Source organism: Oryx dammah, unplaced genomic scaffold, assembly GCF_014754425.2.
Source record: "Oryx dammah isolate SB20612 unplaced genomic scaffold, SCBI_Odam_1.1 HiC_scaffold_9, whole genome shotgun sequence".
Taxonomy (NCBI): Eukaryota; Metazoa; Chordata; class Mammalia; order Artiodactyla; family Bovidae; genus Oryx; species Oryx dammah.
In genome coordinates this window covers 47,816,002-47,835,131 of record NW_024070193.1, presented here as the reverse complement: position 1 = coordinate 47,835,131, position 19,130 = coordinate 47,816,002, and the positions used below count along the sequence as shown (strand labels likewise).

The 19,130-nt window shown below is 52.6% G+C and overlaps 1 protein-coding gene across 5 annotated transcripts in view; it reads left to right on the top strand.

The window, feature by feature from the left end:
• Nucleotides 1-19,130, top strand: part of TTC21A (tetratricopeptide repeat domain 21A) — a 39,980-nt gene that overhangs the window by 11,668 nt on the left and 9,182 nt on the right. For all 5 annotated transcript variants that reach the window (XR_005722024.1, XM_040246198.1, XM_040246199.1 and 2 more), the window contains exons 7-23: nt 933-1,017; nt 3,082-3,180; nt 4,288-4,480; nt 7,838-7,935; nt 8,095-8,295; nt 9,200-9,329; nt 11,100-11,257; nt 11,465-11,680; nt 12,583-12,821; nt 13,773-13,845; nt 13,958-14,068; nt 14,374-14,512; nt 14,691-14,794; nt 16,215-16,403; nt 17,270-17,380; nt 18,011-18,092; nt 18,839-18,989. Coding sequence is in view for 4 of the 5 variants with exons in the window: in XM_040246198.1 (XP_040102132.1) it covers nt 933-1,017; nt 3,082-3,180; nt 4,288-4,480; nt 7,838-7,935; nt 8,095-8,295; nt 9,200-9,329; nt 11,100-11,257; nt 11,465-11,680; nt 12,583-12,821; nt 13,773-13,845; nt 13,958-14,068; nt 14,374-14,512; nt 14,691-14,794; nt 16,215-16,403; nt 17,270-17,380; nt 18,011-18,092; nt 18,839-18,989 (2,379 nt within the window). In the remaining variant the exon portion in view is untranslated. The remainder of the gene's footprint in view (nt 1-932; nt 1,018-3,081; nt 3,181-4,287; nt 4,481-7,837; nt 7,936-8,094; nt 8,296-9,199; nt 9,330-11,099; nt 11,258-11,464; nt 11,681-12,582; nt 12,822-13,772; nt 13,846-13,957; nt 14,069-14,373; nt 14,513-14,690; nt 14,795-16,214; nt 16,404-17,269; nt 17,381-18,010; nt 18,093-18,838; nt 18,990-19,130) is intronic.

Genomic DNA, 19,130 nt, shown 5'->3' with positions numbered 1-19,130 from the left:
AATCTGCCAGCCAGTGCAGGAGACATGGGTTCGATCCCCGGTCCAGGAAGATCCCATGTGCCCCACAGCAGCTAAGCCCGTGCACCGCAAGCTCTGAGCCTGTGCTCTAGAGCTCCCCACCCCCAACTACTGAAGCCCGAGTGCTCCAGAGCCCATGCTCTGCAACAGAAGAAGCCGCCACAATGAGGAGCCCACACTTCACAACCAGAGAGTGGCCCCTGCTCGCCACAACTAGAGAAAAGGTCCTGTGGCAACAAAGACCCAGCACAGTCAAAAATAAATAAATAACTAAAAAAAAAAAAAAGAAAACTCTGTAGTGTGATCAGGAGCTGCACCTCCCCAGTGACACATGATGGAAACCAAAGTTTCCATCTTACAGCTGCAGACTTGACCCCCTGCCCCCTGACCCTGGTACCACAGTCATGCCTGTGTAATCTGGGATATAAATAGGTTTCTGTCATGAAGACACCCCCAAATAAGGGACTTAACATAAAAGGTTATTCCTCTCTCAGGGAAAAGTTTGGATGGTGGGCCAAGACAAGGATGACAGCTTAACTCCCTAGGGCCCCACGCCTCTCTCCCTGCTGTCCTGTTCCTAGGATGTGGCTCACATGGCCCACGTTCCAGCCAGCAAGGAGGAGGAAAGAGAAGAAATGGAAGTCACGCTGTAGGGATACCCCTGGATATACCCTGGGCACTTTCATTTGCATCCTATTGGTCAGAACTTAATCACATGGTCACACATGAGCTGCAGAGGGAAGCTGGGAAATGTAGTGTTTATTGCAGTAGCCACATGCCCCAGCAGTTCAGCAGGTTCTATTAAAAGGAGAAGGGGAGGATAGATGTTAGGGGACAATCAGAAGATGCCACCACACCATCCTAACCTTGCCTCTGAACACTCTCAATCCACATGGGTCCTCTTCCTGTTTCAGAATCCTCAAAAAAGACCGAAGCAATATCGATGCTTGCCAAATTCTAGCTGTGCATGAGCTCGCAAGAGAAGGAAACATGACCGTGGTGAGTTCTTTCAAGACTCAGAACTTGAACCTTGAAACCAACCCAGCCAAGGAGGTACCCTCCACAGCACCTCCACCCCCAAGGCCTTGGAGGGGGCTCCCTGAGACTCAGCTCCCTACGCCCATCCACACCCTCGGGGCTCTGGTTTGGTCCTTGAGCCACACAGTTCCAAAGGCTGGCAGTGAGGCTGACATACTGCTCTGGTTCTGCCTCGTGTTCCCTGTTTGACCCGGGCAGGTGTCTCCACCTGGATGAGCCCCAAGATGCTCATCTGTGAAAATGGAGCTAATTCCACCCACTCTGTATGGTTGTTATAAGGTCCAATTACAGGACACGTAGGACGACTGGGAACAGTGCCCAGTGAGGTACAATAACTTGCTCCATTTCAACTGATGGAAGTCATGATTGTGGTTTGTTGCTGGTTTGGGTTTTGGCTTTGTTTTTGCCACGCTGCCTGGCTTGCGGGATCTTAGTTCTGTGACGACGGAGTGAACCCAAGCCCACAGCAGTGAAAGTGCTGAGTCCTAACCACTGGACCACCAAGGCATTCCCATGGTTGTGTTCATGTTTCAGGAAATGCCTTTTTTTAAGGGAATGGTTAGAATTGTTCAGATATTGACCAGGCAGTACCTGGCCCCATGGGCTTCCCAGGTTGCTCAGTGGTAAAGAATCCACCTGTCAATGCAGGAGACGTAGGTTTGGTCTCTGGGTCCCCTGGGTCAGGAAGGTCCCCTGGGGGAGTAAATGGCAACCCACTCCAGTATGAGTATCATGTGGACATAGGAGTGTGAATGGCTACAGTCTGTGGGGTCACAAAGAGTCAGACACAACTGAGCAACTTAGCATGCACCTGGCCATAAACTTGCTCCTAAAACTTGTAGTTTTCCAGAGAAACCCCAAAGAGTCCTCAGATGCAGTCAGAAGCACCTCGAATTCCTAATGAAAACCTCCATGCCCAGACACGTTCTTATTTTCAAAAAGAGTTTGTATCTTCAGTGAAAACCCTGCCTTCTTAATAAAGACATTGCCTCTGCAGAGTGTGTGACCAGTCAAGAGGCCCTAAGGGGTCATGGCAAGAAAAGGAAGTTTCTGGTTCCTTTTGCACAGCTCTGAGGTTATGGATTTTGTGGTGTGGGGTGAGGCGGAGGGCATGGTCTGTATTTGGTAGGAACCCTCAAAAAGGGCCCAAGCCCTGTCTCTGGGTAGAAACAAGGGAATAGGCCTGTCCTCAGCTCCCTGAGAACCTGGGGCCCTGAGCAAGCCTCCCAAGGGCCTGGCCTCATGGTTAGGCCCAAGGGCAGTTAGCATTTAATGCCCCTCCTTTGCCCCATCTCAAACCCTGGGATCTGCCCCTCACCCCAGCCCAGGTTGCATAGTCCTAAGCTTGCAGAGAAGATCCACCCCACCGCATATTCTCTCCTGGTACTTCTTTGCTGCTGTGAACTAAGAACTCTCTACCCCACATAGTGAATGGGCAGAAGAGTCCACGAAAGAATACAGGCTTTGGACTCAGTCAGCCATCTAGATGGCTGGGTAACCTTAGTCAAATGACCTTAACCTTTCTGACCCTTCATCTGCTAGACTGGAAAATTCAGTTACACTTACTGTCAGAGTCCCTGGGAGGATTCACTGGAATGACAGAGAGGCATCAATGTGGTGACTCAGGTCAAAATGGAACAGAAGTTTGGGGCCAGAGACCCACTCTGACGGTTTGCTCCTGGGCCAGCCCAGGTGGTTTGCAACTGGCCGGGGGGCACCGCTGTGTGTGCACCATACAGCTGGCTTTTGGCACTGTTTGGGGCCGTCTCAAAGGGCAGCTGCTCTTTCCGAATTCGTGAATAAAGGGGCAGTGCTGGCTCTGGAGAGAAAGCGCCTGCAGGCCCCCAAAGTGGTACTGAAGCCTGGGCACACCCAAGGCCAGTTATCTCTGAATCTCTGGCGTTGGTGCAGAGGCCCGAGTGTGTTTAAGATATCTCAGCTGGTACTCCAGGCAGCCTCCCTTGAGAACCTTTGCCCCACTCCCCTTTTACCTACTGCCTTTGATGTTGTGTTTTGTTCTTGCAGGCTGCCGAGCACGTTAGGAATCTGATTAAGGCACTGGAAACAAGAGAACCCCAAAATCCAAGCCTCCATCTTAAAAAAATTCTTGTGGTGAGCAGACTGGTAAGAAAGCTCCTCCCTGGTTTCTGAACTAGCGCATCTTGTCTTATTCCCAGGGGAGATCTGTGGTCCCCCAGAAGCTCCCTCAGGACCCCGCCCCACCCTCTCCGGCTTAAACTTGATCTCTCAGACTAGTGGCCCAGGCCCTGGGGCCCTAGCCTGCCTCCGTCCTATCACGGTATCAGGTGGCCTCTGTCTCCTGTGCCCACATGCCCTTCAGAGATGCTCTGAAGACCACGGAAGTGAGATCTGGAAGCGCTTTCAGAGTGGGAGGCGCCCTATTTGGGGAAAGAGGGCAGCAACATAGCAGCTGTGGAAGAACAGGGTGCTGGAGCCCCCGACTCCCGTATTCTTTTTGTGAAAGAGACCCAGGGAGGCTGCCTGCCTAACCCTCTCTGACGCCAGGCTCAGTGCAAACAGAGCAGGCTGCCAAACAGCCTGTCTCTGTCACAACCTTCAGCCCCAGAGCAAAATTTACTAGAAGGGGGACTTCCCAGGTCCTCCCATGGCTAAGACTCTACTCTCCCAATGCAGGAGGCCCGGGTTCCATCCCTGGTCAGGGTACTATATCCCACATGCTGCAACTAAGAGTCCACACGCCACAGCTAGAGATCCCGTGTGCCCCAACTAAAAAAAAGAAAGATTTCCCCTAAGGAATCATCATAAGAGCAGGGGCAGCTCTGGGGATCGAAGTCCACTGGGATACCCTCTCTCCCTCCACCTCTGTGTCTGATTCTCTCTGCTCATTCTCCACGCACAGCAGGGAATGGGGCTGCTCACAGCCCTCAGGGCCACTTCCCATCAGTGCGACACCAAGAGTTCCCCTCATGCAGCTTCAGTTTGTGAAGAACCTCCTGTTTACTTGTTGGACCAGTGACTATGGCCAGACACGGGGCTGGGTCCCTCTGAGGGCTCCGTGCCTGGAGGCGGGTCCACACATGTGGCCACCGGGGTAGGGGGGATTCTTTGTGAGCTGGACAGCTACCTGGACACATGGTACTTCTGGGGCTCTCCTGAGCACCCCTGAGTCCTGCCAAAGTGTCCCCCATTTGCAAGATGGCCTTGTTGAGGAGTGACTGGTTTCCCCGTCCCTGTGTCTGTTCCTTTCAGTGTGGGAGGCACCAGGGGATTCTGCAGCTGGTGTGTAGCTTCATCGAACGAACCTTCATGGCCACATCCTCCGACGCCCACATGGCCACCGAGCTGGGCTACCTCTTCATCCTGCAGGACCAAGTAAAGGAGGCATCTCTGTGGTACTCAAAGGCCATGAAGCTGGATGAAAGCAGCGTGGCTGCCTTGACAGGTCTGTGCAGGCTGGGCAGGGACGGGGGCGGCAGGCTGGGGGATGGGAGCCAAGCAGGGTGACCTCCATGAATCCAGAAGAGAGGGGTTGGCAAGCATTCTTCCCAGAGGGTATGTGAGTTTGGGGGTACATTGTAGGATGGGGTGCCTTTCGAGGCATCTACACATATAGACATAAGAGGCACAGGAATTCTCGAAAGCAGTCAAAGCCATTCTCATCTCCTTCAGACCTCTGATAGCCACACTCTGTCTGACATGCTGGGTCAGCCCTGCCTCCTCTCAGGCCCCACCAGGCCAGCACCCCCCTGCCCCACAGCCGCTCACCTCACCTCTGTAGACCCTTCCTCTTCAGACCCCCTTGCTGAAAGGCCACCAGAGTGAGTAGTTTTGAGAGTTTTGCTTCCCCATGTGTCCCAGGGCTTCCCTCCCACTTTATACAAATGTCCAGTGAATTTTCCAAAGCCCAGTTTTCATTTTTACACAAAGCTCTCAAATCTGTGGTCTCTAGCGAATCCTGAGACAGAGGTATTTGACTTTAGTAGAGGCAGCCTGGTGATCAGTGCCCCCAGGCAAGCCAGCTTCCTGCCCCGGCTCTGAGGAGTTATGTCTTTTGGGGGCAAAGTCACTTCTCGCTAAACTCCAAGCGCATCTGTGTGGCACAGTCAAAAAAGCAATCCAAGTGTTTGGTCTTGATTTCTGGTTCAGTGCATCAGGCTGACTCCTTGGTCATCACTTCTTCCTCCCTCCCCAAAACCCCCCCAAAGTCATGGGCAACATTTTAAAAAGATGGTGAGTCCCTATAACAGCCCCAGAAACAGGGTAAGGTGCCTTTGGTAGACCAGGAACTCTGAAGAACTTCGCATTTCTAGAAGATATTAAGCAAATCGCATTCAATCTGGAAGCTCTGAGCAAGTCTAGAAACCTATAAACCAACATGGGCAGAGACGGGGCAGCTAAAGAAATGAGTAGATCAGCTTTCCCCAGAGGGCTCCAGGAAAAAGAAAAATTTAAAAACACACACACACAAGCTCTGGGGTCCCCAGAGGCTAGGAGCAAAATATGTCATGGGGTCATCATTGAGATAACAGGAGGGTTATTGGAAGCCCAAGAATGGGATCAAGGAGACTCTTAGCAGGGGGTGGGACAGGACAGAGCAAAACAAAGCCCCCCATGATGTCCCACCACCAGCAGGGACATGAAGGGCAAAAAACTTGAATGCCCAACACATAGGAAAAATCCCCTGAAACGTTCCTCCACCAGTCTGAGTCCTTGCCCACTTCCTCAATTCAAGGGAGAGCCCCTGCTGGTCAGCCAAAAGGGAAGTCCACACACTCCAGCCAAACCTGAGTCTACACATATGTGTCCTTGACTCATCCATCTTACCTGGCCCGTCCGGGAAAATCAGGGGCCTTAGCAATTTGAGACGTCTGCCCTGGTTGCTAATAGTCATCACTCTAGTCCATTTATAAATCTGCTAGCAGTTTGAAAGAGGGGCCAAGTGAAACATGCAAAGCAGTGGCCCTCTGAGGAACAAAGTTAAGGCCAGATACAGAAAAGGCTTTGTCCCCAAAACACCTCCTGTGTTGGCTGACTCTAGAGTCTATTAGGTCCGTGGGTAAAGAACATGCCACTAGGAAAAAAATACAGTAACAAAAAAAGAGTTGCTGAAAATTAAAAATATGATTTTTGCAAAGTAAAAATGTCCATAGATGAGCCAAATAGTGGGACGGATATGACTGAAAACCAAGATGGTGGTGAGGAAGACAGAAATAAATGTACCCAAATGGTCAAGGAATAAATTGTAAAAAAAAGAGTAGGAACAGAAGGGATTTGTCCTCCCAACATCAAAACACATCAAAACAAGAGGAGTTAAGGATTTCCTTGGTGGCTCAGTTGTAAATAATCCACCTGCCAATGCAGGAGACACAGGTTCAATCCCTGATCCAGGAAGATCCTGCGTGCCTCGGAGCAGCTAAGCTCATGCACCACGGCATTGGGCCTGTGCTCTAGAGCCTGGTAGCCACTTCCTGAAGCCTGTGTGCGCTACAGCCCATGCTCTGCAACAGAGAAGCCACCACAGTGAGAAACTAGGGCGCCGCAGCTATAGAAAATCCCACAGCAGCAAAGACACAGAACAGCCAAAAAAAATATATATATATATATTTTTTTTTTTAAAAAAGAGAAGTCCGTTTGAGGCCATTCCTGGAATACACAAACAGATCAACAGGATAGAAACAGGCCTTATGATAAAAATGACATTTCAAACCGATAGAGTTTCAATAACTCGTGGTCGAATACCTGACTATTCTTTACGAAAAAAAAATAAAGGTAAACACCCATTTCACATTATCCTCAAAAATAAATTCTAGATGACTTAGATATTTAAACATAAAAGTTAAATTGGACTTGGGTTGCCCGGGGAATTCTAAGCATAACTACAAACTCAGAAGTTCTAAAGGAAAATATTTGACCAATTTATGTAAAAATTTAAAACTACTGGATGGCAAAAAGGCAGAGGAAAAATAGTTAAAAGGTAAAAGGCAAACTAATGGAAAATGTTTGTAACAAGGATTATATATAAAGAGAATAGAGAGGGATAAAAATCCATCCAAAGAAAAACAGGAAAAAGCTATAAACAGGAAAGTTACAGTAGAAAAGGCCACTAAATATATAAAAAGATGCCCATTTTCCCTAAAAAAAAATTTTTTAAGTGAATTAAAACAAGTTATTCACTCTTTAGCATGGTAAAGAGTAAATAAAGCATGTTTGTGAGGTCGTGGGGAAAGAAAAAAATACTTCCAAATTCTTGACAGTATTACTAATTCAAATATCCTTGGAGGGCAAGCTGGCCTTATCTATCAAGGTTTTAGATGTACATGCCCTTTGACATCATCTCTACATAAGGAGTTAGAACACAAAATGTTGACCATGGCATTGTAATATTTAAACCCTGAAAACCAACAAAATGTGAAACGAGGAGTCCTTCAATAGTGCAGTAGTTAAATAAATGGTTACATTGGCAGTGAAATATTATGTCACCATTGAAGAGAATGGGGTAATTTATATGAACGGATGGGAAAATACACTATCCACTAATAACATGCAAATGCTTTGCAAGATGTTTGAAGAAATACACTCCAATCTGTTCATACTGATTCTCTCTAGAGAAAGACACGCTGAAAGCAGAATGTGAGCTGGGGATGTTTTCCTTGCCCTACGATTTGAACGCTTCCCCGCAAGCGCATAGCACTCTTTGAGCGTATGAAGACATGGGAAAGGGTCCCTGCCGTCCACTGTCCCTTGGCCTGCTGGCTCTGCCACAGAGCTGGCTGTTCATCCCAGTTCTGTCCCCTCCCAGGGATCATCTGGTGCCAGATCTTAGACGGCCACCTGGAAGAGGCCGAACACCAGCTGGAATTCCTGAAGGAGGTGCAGCAGTCCCTGGGGAAGTCTGAGGTCAGAGCTCTGTGGGGGCCGAGGTTGCCCTGGGATCCCGCCCCTGCCACACCCCCTCCCTTTTCCCACCCCCAGTTGCCCCTTGGACTTCTGCTTCTCCTTGGCCTGCTAGCTCTGCCTAGTGGGCATTGCCTCCAAGACCCGTGCCTGCTCCCACAGGTGCTGGTTTTCCTCCAAGCCCTCCTGGCGTCCAAGAAGCATAGGGGGGAGCAGGAGGCCACGACGCTGCTAAAGGAGGCCGCTGAGCTGCACTTCTCCAGCATGCAGGCCCTCCCCATGAGCTCCGAATACTTGGAACGGCTCGACCCCACCTTCCTGGTCTGCATCGCCAAGGAGTACCTGGTCTTCTGCCCTAAGCAGGTTGGACTGGTGAACAGGTCTGGGCAGAGGCAGCAGAGGCAGGACCTACCTGGCCAGTCACTAGGTTGCTTGAGCCTTGGGCAGTCGGGGAGCCCAGTGCTTTTCACATTTGCACGTGCAACATGCCAATCACCCAGGAAGTGGGGCACAAGCCCTGCGTCTCCTAGGTGATGCTCATGCTGCTGGTCCAGGGACTGCATGTGAGGAGCGGGGCACTGGCCTCTGTTCATCCCAGGGAGGAACTGGGCTCCCTTTCCTCCCAATGTCTTCTAAGAAGTATTTTGGTCTTTCCTTGTTTGTCCGGCCTTCCCAGACAATTGAGATTCCCTGTGGGCAAGGATTGTATCTTACATGCCTTAATATCCCCCAAGTGCCTCCTAATGCCATCCCACAAATATCTACTGAGGGCACCACCATGTGCCAGATGCCATGCTTGATAGGGGGACTCAAAGGTGAACAAATAAAGTCCCCATTCTCAGGAGCCTATGCTCTTGGACAGAGTAGTTCAGAGTGGATGGTAAATATGTGTGTGAAGCATGAAAGCGTCATTTACTCAGCCATGTCTGACCCTTTGCTACCCCATGGACTGTAGCCCACCAGGCTCCTCTGTCTATGGGATTCTCTTGGCAAGAATACTGGAGTGGGTTGCCATTCGCTTCTCCAGGGGATCTTCCTGAGCCAGGGAATTGAACCTGGATCTCCTGTGTTGCAAGCAGATTCTTTACCATCTGAGCTACCAGGGTAAAATAAAGTAAATAAAAATGAACAAAGTAACTGCAGTAAGTAAAAATAAAGTAGGATAAAGTAAAACACATGTGGAATAAAATCCCTTCACTGAGAGTGTTTTCTAAGTGCTCCAGGAGAATAGGGCAAACCGCACAGCCAGACCCTTGTGTTCCTGCAGCCCCAGCCTCCAGGCCAGATCATGTCTCCTCTTCTTAAGCAAGTCGCTGCGATCCTGAATCCTGTAGTCAAGGTGGCACCAGCCCTGACTGAGCCGCTGTATGTGATGGCCCAGGTCAAGTATCTCTCAGGTGAGCCAGTGAGTCCTTGTGGCTGGCGGGGAGCCCCGGGTGAGTGTCTGCAGGCTCCCTGCCTGGGATGCTCCACACACACACCCTCACCCTCAGTCACCAGGTGTGCCCACTGTCCCCAGCCTCCAACACCCCTGACTCCTCACCAGCAGGGGTCTCTCCCACCCACCCTTTTGCTGATTGCTTGCTTGATCTATACCAGCTGACAGTCACTGAACCCGATGATGCACCAGCACTGCTCCGATCCTAGGGGACAGCAGTGCTCAGAACAAGAGAAACTCCACCCTGGAGTTTGTGTTCTAGGAAGGGTACGTGGACATAAAGCGCAGCGTGATTGTTAGGACATGACCATGCTATGGAGAAAATGAAAGCCAGGGAGGGGATGCAGCGGTGGCAGGTTTTAAAAGGCAGTCGGGAAGGCCCCGAGGGAGGGGGACCCTGTGCCATTAGACTCGCAGAGCCTCATGAGCCAGAACAGTCCTCATCCAGCCTCTCCTAAATCAATGCCTGGATCCTGGAGAAAGAGGGAAGGATGGGGAGAACCCTCGGTGGGGGCCTGTTGTGCTCTCGGAAGTCTTTGCTCCCCATAACCTTTCACCCCCATCTGCTTGAAACTCAAGCTGATCTCTGGTGTCCAGCGGCTTCAGAATGCCACGGCATGTCTGTGTGCTCTGCACTGTATGGGTTGCACTATGCCTAGAGCTCCTGGTCTTCAGCCTCAGTCCTCCCAGTGTCCATCAGAGTGCCAGGTTTACCCACTGCTCCAAGGTCTCCTGGGTACAAGGTGAGGGCAGGCCCTCCCTCCCCTGCCAGACACACACACACACACACACACACACACACACACACACACACACACACACACACACACACACACACACACACACGGATGCTGGCAGATACCAGTGCTTTAGGGACAGAGCAAGGTCTCCAGCTGCTCAGGTTGTCATGGTGACACCTTCACATTTCTGCAGCACAACTGAAGGCTCAGGGAGTTTGGGACCCAGAAGCAAGTGCTCTCCACCCACTGGTTGATGGACCCCAAGCAGGAGCTGTTGAGGGACCTGGCAGCAGAGGAAGGAAGGTCTCTTACCAGCTCACTGTACCCTGCCCCTGAGTTGCCACTGCCTCCCACTTAGGGTCAGCCTGGCACAGGGAGGCCTCTGGGCCCCAACGTGCCAAGGCATTCAGAGCGCAGTCTCAGGAGCCCATGGCCCTGGACATAAATACTGACTTCGTCCCTTTGGAGCTGAGTGACTTAGATCACTAAAGTTCTTGTCCTGCATCTGAAAGACAGGCATGATAATACCACCTTGGTGGGGTGGGGCGGGGGGCAGACATTAAACCAGCCTTTCTAAAGTACTTTGCCTGTGTTGGCACAGAGCGGGTGCTTCTCAAGTTGTGGCTGTCATGGTTGCTGCTATTATTAGGTTTTGTTCTGCTCTTAGGTATGGAAATTGAGACTTCAGTGTTCCCCTGAGCCTCCAGACGGAGCAGTGAAGTGACTTAGCCATCTCCCTGAGGGTACAGAAGGAAGGGAGGTGTCACACCAAGGTTTGCATCTCCTGGCTGTTGTCTGGGTCAAGGCAAAAACTAATAGTAGTTCTAATTTTAGGAAGAGACCTCTGAGTCAAGCTGAACAGACATGGGATAAAAATGCCCAGCATATTTCTGGGAAACAGGACACGTAAAATTCCTTCTGCCTTTATGTGATGGGTCCTGAGAGTCCCCAAGGATCCCTGGATGTAGGGGTTTGTTTCCTGTTTCTAGGGGAGTTAGAGCATGCCCAGAGCACCCTGCAGCGTTGCCTGGAGTTGGACCCCACCTCCGTGGACGCCTACCTCCTCATGGCTCAGATCTACCTGGCTCAGGGCAACTTTGCCATGTGCTCCCACTCCTTGGAGCTAGGCGTCAGCCACAACTTCCAGGTGGGGGTCCCCGATGCCCTGTCGCTGCTCAGCATCCTACAGCCCCACTAGCTTCAGCCCCTACTCGCCTTGGGAGAGTAGCCCCAGGAGCTGCCAGAATCCCTCAGCCCCTTCTGCTGACCCAAAGGCAGGGACTGGCTCCGTGGGATCCTGTGGCTTTCTCCCCTCCAGGAGCTGGAGCCCCATACTCTGCTGACGTTCCTTTAGGTCCGAGACCACCCCCTTTACCACTTCATCAAGGCCAAGGCCCTCAACAAGTCTGGGGACTATCCAGAAGCCATAAAGGCACTGAAGATGATCATAAAATTACCAACTCTGAGGACGGAAGAGAACAAGAAGTTCCGTGGGCCCTGCGTGCGCCCCAGCGAGCGGGTGTCCATCTTACTGGAGCTGGCAGATGCCCTCCGGATGAACGGGGAGCTGGTGAGAAATGCCTTGCTCTGTTCTCTTGTTGCTGGCGCATGCTGGAGGGCCAGGGTAGGCCTGGGAACCAGGCTCTTTGGTTCTGGCTGGTGTTTCCTTGCACTTTAGTTTAGCTTTTATTCACTTGGGAGTATCCCTCTCCCCTACTTTAAAGGCTTCAGTGGCTCCCACACCCTCAAGATAAACTCCAAACCCTCCTGAGTCCTGCATGATCCTAACCCTGTCAACCTCACTGTCCCCAGAAGGATGTCAGGGAGCAAGAGCACAAGACCCGCCAGGGCCACCACACGTGGTTGTGCAGTTAGGCAGTGCACCTCTCCAGTGGATGCCACTTACATCACCTTGGAGTTTTGCAGTGTGCAACCTGCTCAGCTGTATGGGGCGGCCCTAGGACCTTGGAAGGTCTGGATGGGCAAAGGCATAAAGGACCAAAATGGGCAAAGAGAGTAACTTTGTTAGAATAATCAAGAGTACAAATGCAGTGAAGATACAATTCAAATATACCTTTATGTGCCCAATTCCATGGATAGAGAAGCCTGGCAGGCTACAGACCATGGGGTCGCAAAGAGTCGGATGCAACTGAGTGGCTAACACTAACTAACCATAACACAAAAATACCTTTGACTGAAAGCAGGAAGGTATAAGGAGATGCGTCCATAGGTCTCTCATAGGAAGAAATTACCTTCAGACTTTGAGGCGCTCAGGAACAAGTTCTCACAGTCAGGGATTTCATGTCCCCCAGCTGGCCCTGCCCTCCAGGAACAGTGGCCTTCAACCCTGAGAGGCTCTCTCTCTCTGTCTCCTTCCTGCCGCTCTAAAGTGGGGATGGGCCATCCTCCCCCTGGCTTCCAGGTGTGGTGGGTGACAGCAAATGGAAGGTCTTTTGGGTTTCCTTGTCTTAGCACGAGGCCACCAAGGTCATGCAGGACGCCATCAACGAGTTCAGCGGCACGCCGGAGGAAATGCGCGTCACCATCGCCAATGTGGACTTGGCCCTGAGCAAGGGCAACGTGGGCCTGGCGCTGAGCGTGCTGCAGAGCATCGCGCCCAAGCAGCCCTGCTACGTGGACGCCAAGGAGAAGATGGCCAGCATCTACCTGCAGACCCACAAGGACGCCCGCCTCTATATTGGGTGCTACCGGTGAGCCCCGGGCGGCGCACTGACCGCCCTGGTCCCAGTGGCGTGTCAGGAGTGTTTTCTCCAGATCGTCTTCTTTGCCCCAGGGCTTCACAACGTGTTCTCAGAGTGTGTTTGACAAAAGTAGGGAATTTCCCCTGGTGAGAATCTGAGTGTGATCAGTCGGTCGGTCAGGCCAACCTGCTGCTGAGTTGTAAGGACACAGGAGTGAGTCTTCCCTGAGTTCTGCTTGCCCCTCATTACGGTTCACATCCTGGTGGGAACCATGGTTCTGCCCCAGCCCCTGGCATGGGGAAATTTCCTTGGGGAAATGTTCAGCGGCTTGGATGTAACCAATGTGAGTGAAGGAGGATGGAGAGCTGGGATTGGGAGCCCTCAGCAATTTTCTCTACAATTTGACATTGGGACCTCAAGGGTAACTTTCCTGTCCCCTTCCTCAGGCAAGACTCCATCTAGGCAATTCGGGAGGAAGGGGGGTTGATGCTATGAGCAGTGGGAAACCAATAAACAGTGAGATGACATGGTCTCATTGAAGGTTTAGAAAAAGTAGGCTGGGACTTCCCTGGTGGTTCAGTGGTAAAGACTCAGTGCTTCCAGTGCAGGGCCCAGTGGGTTCAATCCCTGGTCAGGGAATTAAGATCCCCATATGTCATGTGAGGCTTGGCTGGGAAAAAAAAAAAAAAAAACACAGGCTGCCTCATGAAGAAGGTTCTAGGCATTTGGGGTGGAGGCCAGAGGAGTGGGTGGAAGTCCCAGCCATGGTCCAGATAACAGACAAGGAGAGCCTGAACCAAGGCAGCTAGCACCACGTCCCGTCTGAGCTGAGAAGCACTGGGTGATGAATGAATGAGTGAATGCATGGGTGTCGGACAGAATGAGGGAGCAAGAGAAGAGATGGATCCAGGAATAGGAAGGATGCACAGAGCTGAGCTAAGGTTTTGGTTACTTTTGCAGGGAGCTCTGTGAACATCTGCCTGGTCCCCACACCAGTCTGCTTCTGGGTAATGCTTTCATGAACATTCAGGAGGTGAGTGAAGGTCTTGTGACCTCACTAAGTGGCTGCACCCCGCACCCACCCTGTCCAATCTCGCTTCTCCAGTAAGGGAGAAGAGAGAGATGGCAGACCCTTTCCCCACCAGCCAGAGAAGGCCCTGGAGGTCTACGACGAGGCCTACAGAAAGAACCCACACGACGCGTCCCTGATCAGCCGGATTGGGCAGGCTTACGTGAAGACCCACCAGTACACCAAGGTCGGGCCGTGCTGGGGTAGGAAGGGGCAGGGAGGGCCAGCCCAGCAGGGGAGATGGAGGAGGCGAGGGGAGACCCCCCTGAACAGGGTGCCAAGGAGAGGGCTCAGCCACTCCCCACCACCCCCTAACACCTGCTGAGGCTGAGGCTCGAGCCCTGTGCCAGGCAGGAGGCCATGGCATCTGAGGCTTCTGTGTTCTGGAGGGGTACACACGCATGGTGACTGCTGGGTTGGGGGGAGGGGCACAGTGTGAGGTGCCCACGTGCAAGCCCAGACCTGATGCCCCTATTTTCTGTGTGCTCGAAGGCAATTAATTATTATGAGGCCGCCCAGAAGATTAGCGGACAGGACTTTGTGTGCTGCGATCTGGCCGAACTGCTCCTGAAGTTAAAGAAGTTCAACAAAGCAGAAAAAGTTTTGAAGCAGGCACTGGATCATGACTTTGGTGAGCGCAGCCTAACTGTCTTCCCTAGCCTGCCTTCGAGCAGACACACTCCCTCTTCTCCTGCAGGATGGGGCAGGGGACAGGCACTGGCTGGGGCTCTGAACCCAGCCCCCATCCTCCCCCCACCCCCCCACTCCCCAGGGGCCAGGAAACACTACTTTGAGTTTCCATTTTGCAGTCAAAGACATCCCATCCATGATGAATGATGTCAAGTGCTTACTTTTGCTGGCCAAGGTTTACAGGAGTCATAAAAAAGAAGATGTGACGGAAACTTTGAACAAGGTAATTGACAAGTAGACTCAAGCTGTCTATCTGCCATTTCCTGATGGAAGCTGAAGATAGGACTGCAGGTCTGGAAGGCTCCAGGCCTGGTCCTCTAAAGAGGATCTAGGTCACACCTCTGACATCCACCTTCCATTTATCCCCCCACCCTTGCTCTTTTATTGATTGTGCACAGAAGTGCTCGAAACCCGCCTGGGCTGGACTGGAGAAAGACAGTGCCTTTGTCCTCAAGGATGCTTGTGTTGTTACTAATAGACAATGCTAGCAGCTCTCATGCATTGAACGCTCTGTGCTGGGTTCTGTACTAGCCTTTTTGCCTTATTTAATTCTCACAGTAGCCCTTAGAGCTAAGCACTGTGACATTCCTGTTTAACAGATAAGGCTCAAAGAGGTTAAGAAATATACCCCAAGTCACACTGCTAGTAAGTGGTGGAGCTGAGATTTGAACCAGCTTTGGCCCGTCCCAACCCATAGTCTCCTGCTGGGAGTGCTGTGTGCTTGCTAAGTCGCTTCATTCGCATCCGCCTCTTTGCAACCCTCTGGACCATAGCCCACCAGGCTCCTCTGTCCATGGGATTTTCTAGGCAACGACAGTGGAGTGGGTTGCATGCCCTCCTCCAGGGGATCTTCCCAACAGGGATTGAACCTGCATCTCTTACATCTCCTGCGCTGGCAGGCAGGTTCTTTACCACTGGCACCACTGAGAAGCCCCTGCTAGGAGACTCCTAGCCATTTTTTCGCTTCCTCTTCACTCTTTGTACCCAAGGGTGTGGCCTGGCACCTGCCCCTGGGGCGTGTGCCTGTGGTTGTAGACCACCTCTGACTGCTTAACGTGACTTATCCTCGGGGTTTCCCACTGGATTTCCATTCCTCAGTCTGGCCTTCAGGGAACCCAGGGCTGATCTGTGCCCACTACCCAAAACTTAACCCTGGCCTCATTGTTTCCTCTTGCCCCAATGCTCTCTGGCTACTCACTTAATCACTGTTATGTTGTGGCTATTTGTGGGGGCTGCCTCAAATTCCCAGCAGGACACTTCAAAACAAATGCACCCAACAAAACACAGCCTGTGCTGAACACCTACTGTGTGCCTGCTCTAGCCTATTGGACAGCTGAGGTAGATCAGACACAGCATGTGCCACGTGTGATGGAAACAGGTGACTGAGCCAAAGACGATGGAGTGTTTTGTTGTTTGAGAGCCTTTGCTCCTGCTTCTGCCCCCGCGGCAGTGCCAGTTTGCCTCCTGGGTGCTCAGCCAGCAGCCTTGCCTGTCCAGAGTGACCCAGGTTTGCTCAAGGGGAGCTGAGATGCCCTTGCTTGGACAGCGAGCTCTGAGATGAGAGCTTGGGGGCTTGCTGTGAACCGGCCTGAGACCTGGCACATCAGGCTCTGGGTTGCTCACGCGGTTTCCTGGTCCCCCAGGCCATGGACCTCCAGTCTCGGATCCTGAAGCGCGTTCCCCTGGAGCAACCGGAAATGATCCCCTCCCAGAAGCAACTGGCAGCCTCCATCTGCATCCAGTTTGGGGAATACTACCTGGCAGAGAAGGAGTATGCCAAGGCAGTGCAGTCTTATAAAGATGCCCTCTCCTACACGCCTATTGACAATAAGGTGGGGTCCTTGGAGTGAGATCCTTGTGCTTGCCTTGAGACACAAAGCCTTGCAGCTCCCTGACTATGGATGGAAGCTGGTTCCTTCTCTGTGGTTCCCTGCAAAGGGCACAGACCCCTGGTGTAGGCAGGCCTGCCTGCTGATCCCAGGGCCCTCACCCACTGCAGCCCTTGGTGGCAAGTGTAGCATTTTCAGGTCCCCCTTGCAGGTGGGGAGAGGACATTGTGGCTGCCAGGGCCTTTTCTGGGCATAAAGCCCAGGCTAAGCTTGCAGGGAGGTTTAGGGTCACATGAGAGGCATGGCTGCAGGTAGGAAATGGTGGCTGGAGTTCACTTCAGGAGAGGAGATGAAGAGCTTAGTGATAGACCCATTCATTTATTTAACGTGTTCTCATTTAACAGATTCCCAATATGTGCAAGCCAGGTACTGGGCCAGGACTTAGAGACACAGTGGGGCAAGACAAGGTCCCTGCCCCGGGCACTGGGTACAGACAAGTACATAGGCAGTTCTAACAGCATGTGATACCCACAGAGGGGTCAGGACACTTGCGAACTCAGATGAGGGGTACCTGTCCCGGAGCCTGGGGCGCAGAGGGCTTCTCAGAGGAGACGAGATCAGAGCCGAAGCCGAAGGGTCAATCTGAGCTCAGTGGGCCCTGCCTCTCACTGGTTAGTTAGAAAAAGTCATGACGTATAGTACTGGGTGGGAGATGGGGAGAGCCAGAGGCATCATCCCAGCGGGTCAGAGACGCGCTTTCACGCCTTGAAGGCAGAGCTGACAGAGCGTGGGCATGCGAGGCCGAGGCCTGGGTGCCCGAGCCTTCCCATGACGCACGGTGGTTGCTCACCGTCTCGGGGCCTGTCCAGGTGGCGCTGGAGCTGGCAAGGCTCTACCTGCTGCAGGGACAGCTGGACCTGTGTGAGCAGCACTGCGCCGGCCTCCTGCAGACCGAGAAGGACCACGAGACAGCTGCCGTGGTGAGGCTGCGGCCCGGGCCCCCACGGCCACGGGGCCGGCTGCTTCCTAGCCCAGTGACCCACCCCGCGGGGCAGTGGGGCAGCAGGGGACTCAGCACTGGATCCGTCACCCCGGATGGGAGGGGAGGGCTGGCAGCAGGGGGCAGCAGCGACCTCCCTCCCGGGCCACATCTGAGGGGAGAGGGTGAGGCTGATTCACTCCAGGGGAAACCACACCCACTGGTAAAGGCCAGGCGAGGACAGGTTCATGGGGCTTCTGGAAGTATGAGGAAACAGCCCTCCCCAGTCCTACCCCTCTCTGCCCTGTCACCCAGACCACCTCCAGGGCTGTCTCCAGCAGGGGTGGGTAACCCCCATTCCACCCCACTGCCCACATCTGGCAGTTCTCAGACATGGGTGGAGGGGCTGGCTCCACGGTGTCCACCCTCAGCTTTTCCTGCCTCCTTCCATCCTCACGCCCACCCCTCTCCCCAGGCTGTCCCATCTCCTGTGGGACCTTCTCCCAGTGCCCAGAGATGCTCCTTAGAAAGTTCTTTCCTGCCTCCCCTCCTTTCCCGTCCCCCCTCCCACCACAGCCTCCCCTCCATGCCCATGCAAGCTGCTATCCCAGCATCGTGTGCATTCTGACAGGTGATGGCCGACCTGATGTTCAGAAGACAGAAATACGAAGCTGCCATCGACCTCTACCACCAAGTCCTGGAGAAAGCACCAGGTAATTAACTGGCTGCATCAAGCCTGCCCACCATGACTGCCTTTGGCAGTTCCCACCCAGCAAGGTCTGCTCTCGCCTAGAAGGGTGGGCCCTCTCCCCTCCTTCCTGACCGGGCAGAGGAAGCCCCTTCCTCTCTGATTGTTCCCAGAAAGGCAGGAAACTGATAAAGTCCCAATGGAACGTTCTGGCCCTTTCCCAGTCCAAGGGGCCAGTTCCTGGTCTCAGGCAGGGCAGTGCTTGGTCCTGCCTGTCTGTCCCCAAACCGCAGACACCTCCCCTTGGGAGGTCACAGCCTCCTGGAGGTGGCTAGAAATTCTCCCCTGACATGTAGCTCTCTTCCTACTCACTGTAGCATAAAACCACCCTGTCTTGCTGAGGAAGGGGCCAGACACGAATAAGAGGCTTAGGCTAGAGCTCCAGCCAGGCCCATGTCAGTCACCCAGAGGCCCAGCAGATCACAGCTATTAGGAATGCAGGTCTTGGAGCCAGACCTTCTAGGTCTGAATCCTGGTCTTCCACTTACCTGATGTGTAACCTTTGGCAGATTACTCAAATTCTTTGTGCCTCAGTCTTCTCATCTATAAAATGGGAGCAATAAGAGTGACTACTTCATTGTGTCTCAGTGGAGCTGCTGGGGTGGCCATGTTCAGCCCAGACCAATAGTGTCTCCTGGTCCTCTCTGCTTCCCCCTACCTGATTCAGCTACTGGTTATCACAGCCTGGAGGTTTCTGCTCTCTTATTTTAGACAATTTTCCTGTATTGAACAAACTAATCGATCTGCTACGAAGAAGTGGCAAACTTGAGGATGCCCCAGCCTTCTTTGAATTGGCCAAGAAGATGTCCAGCCGGGTGCCTTTGGAGCCAGGGTTCAATTACTGCAGAGGCATCTACTGCTGGTGGGTTGGGGTGGGTGTCTTGGCAGGTGTGTGTAGGTGTGTTTAGTCACTCAGTCGTGTCTGACTCTTTGTAACCCCATGGACTGTAGCCCACCAGGCTCCTCTGTCCATGGGATTCTCCAGGCAAGAATACTGGGGAGT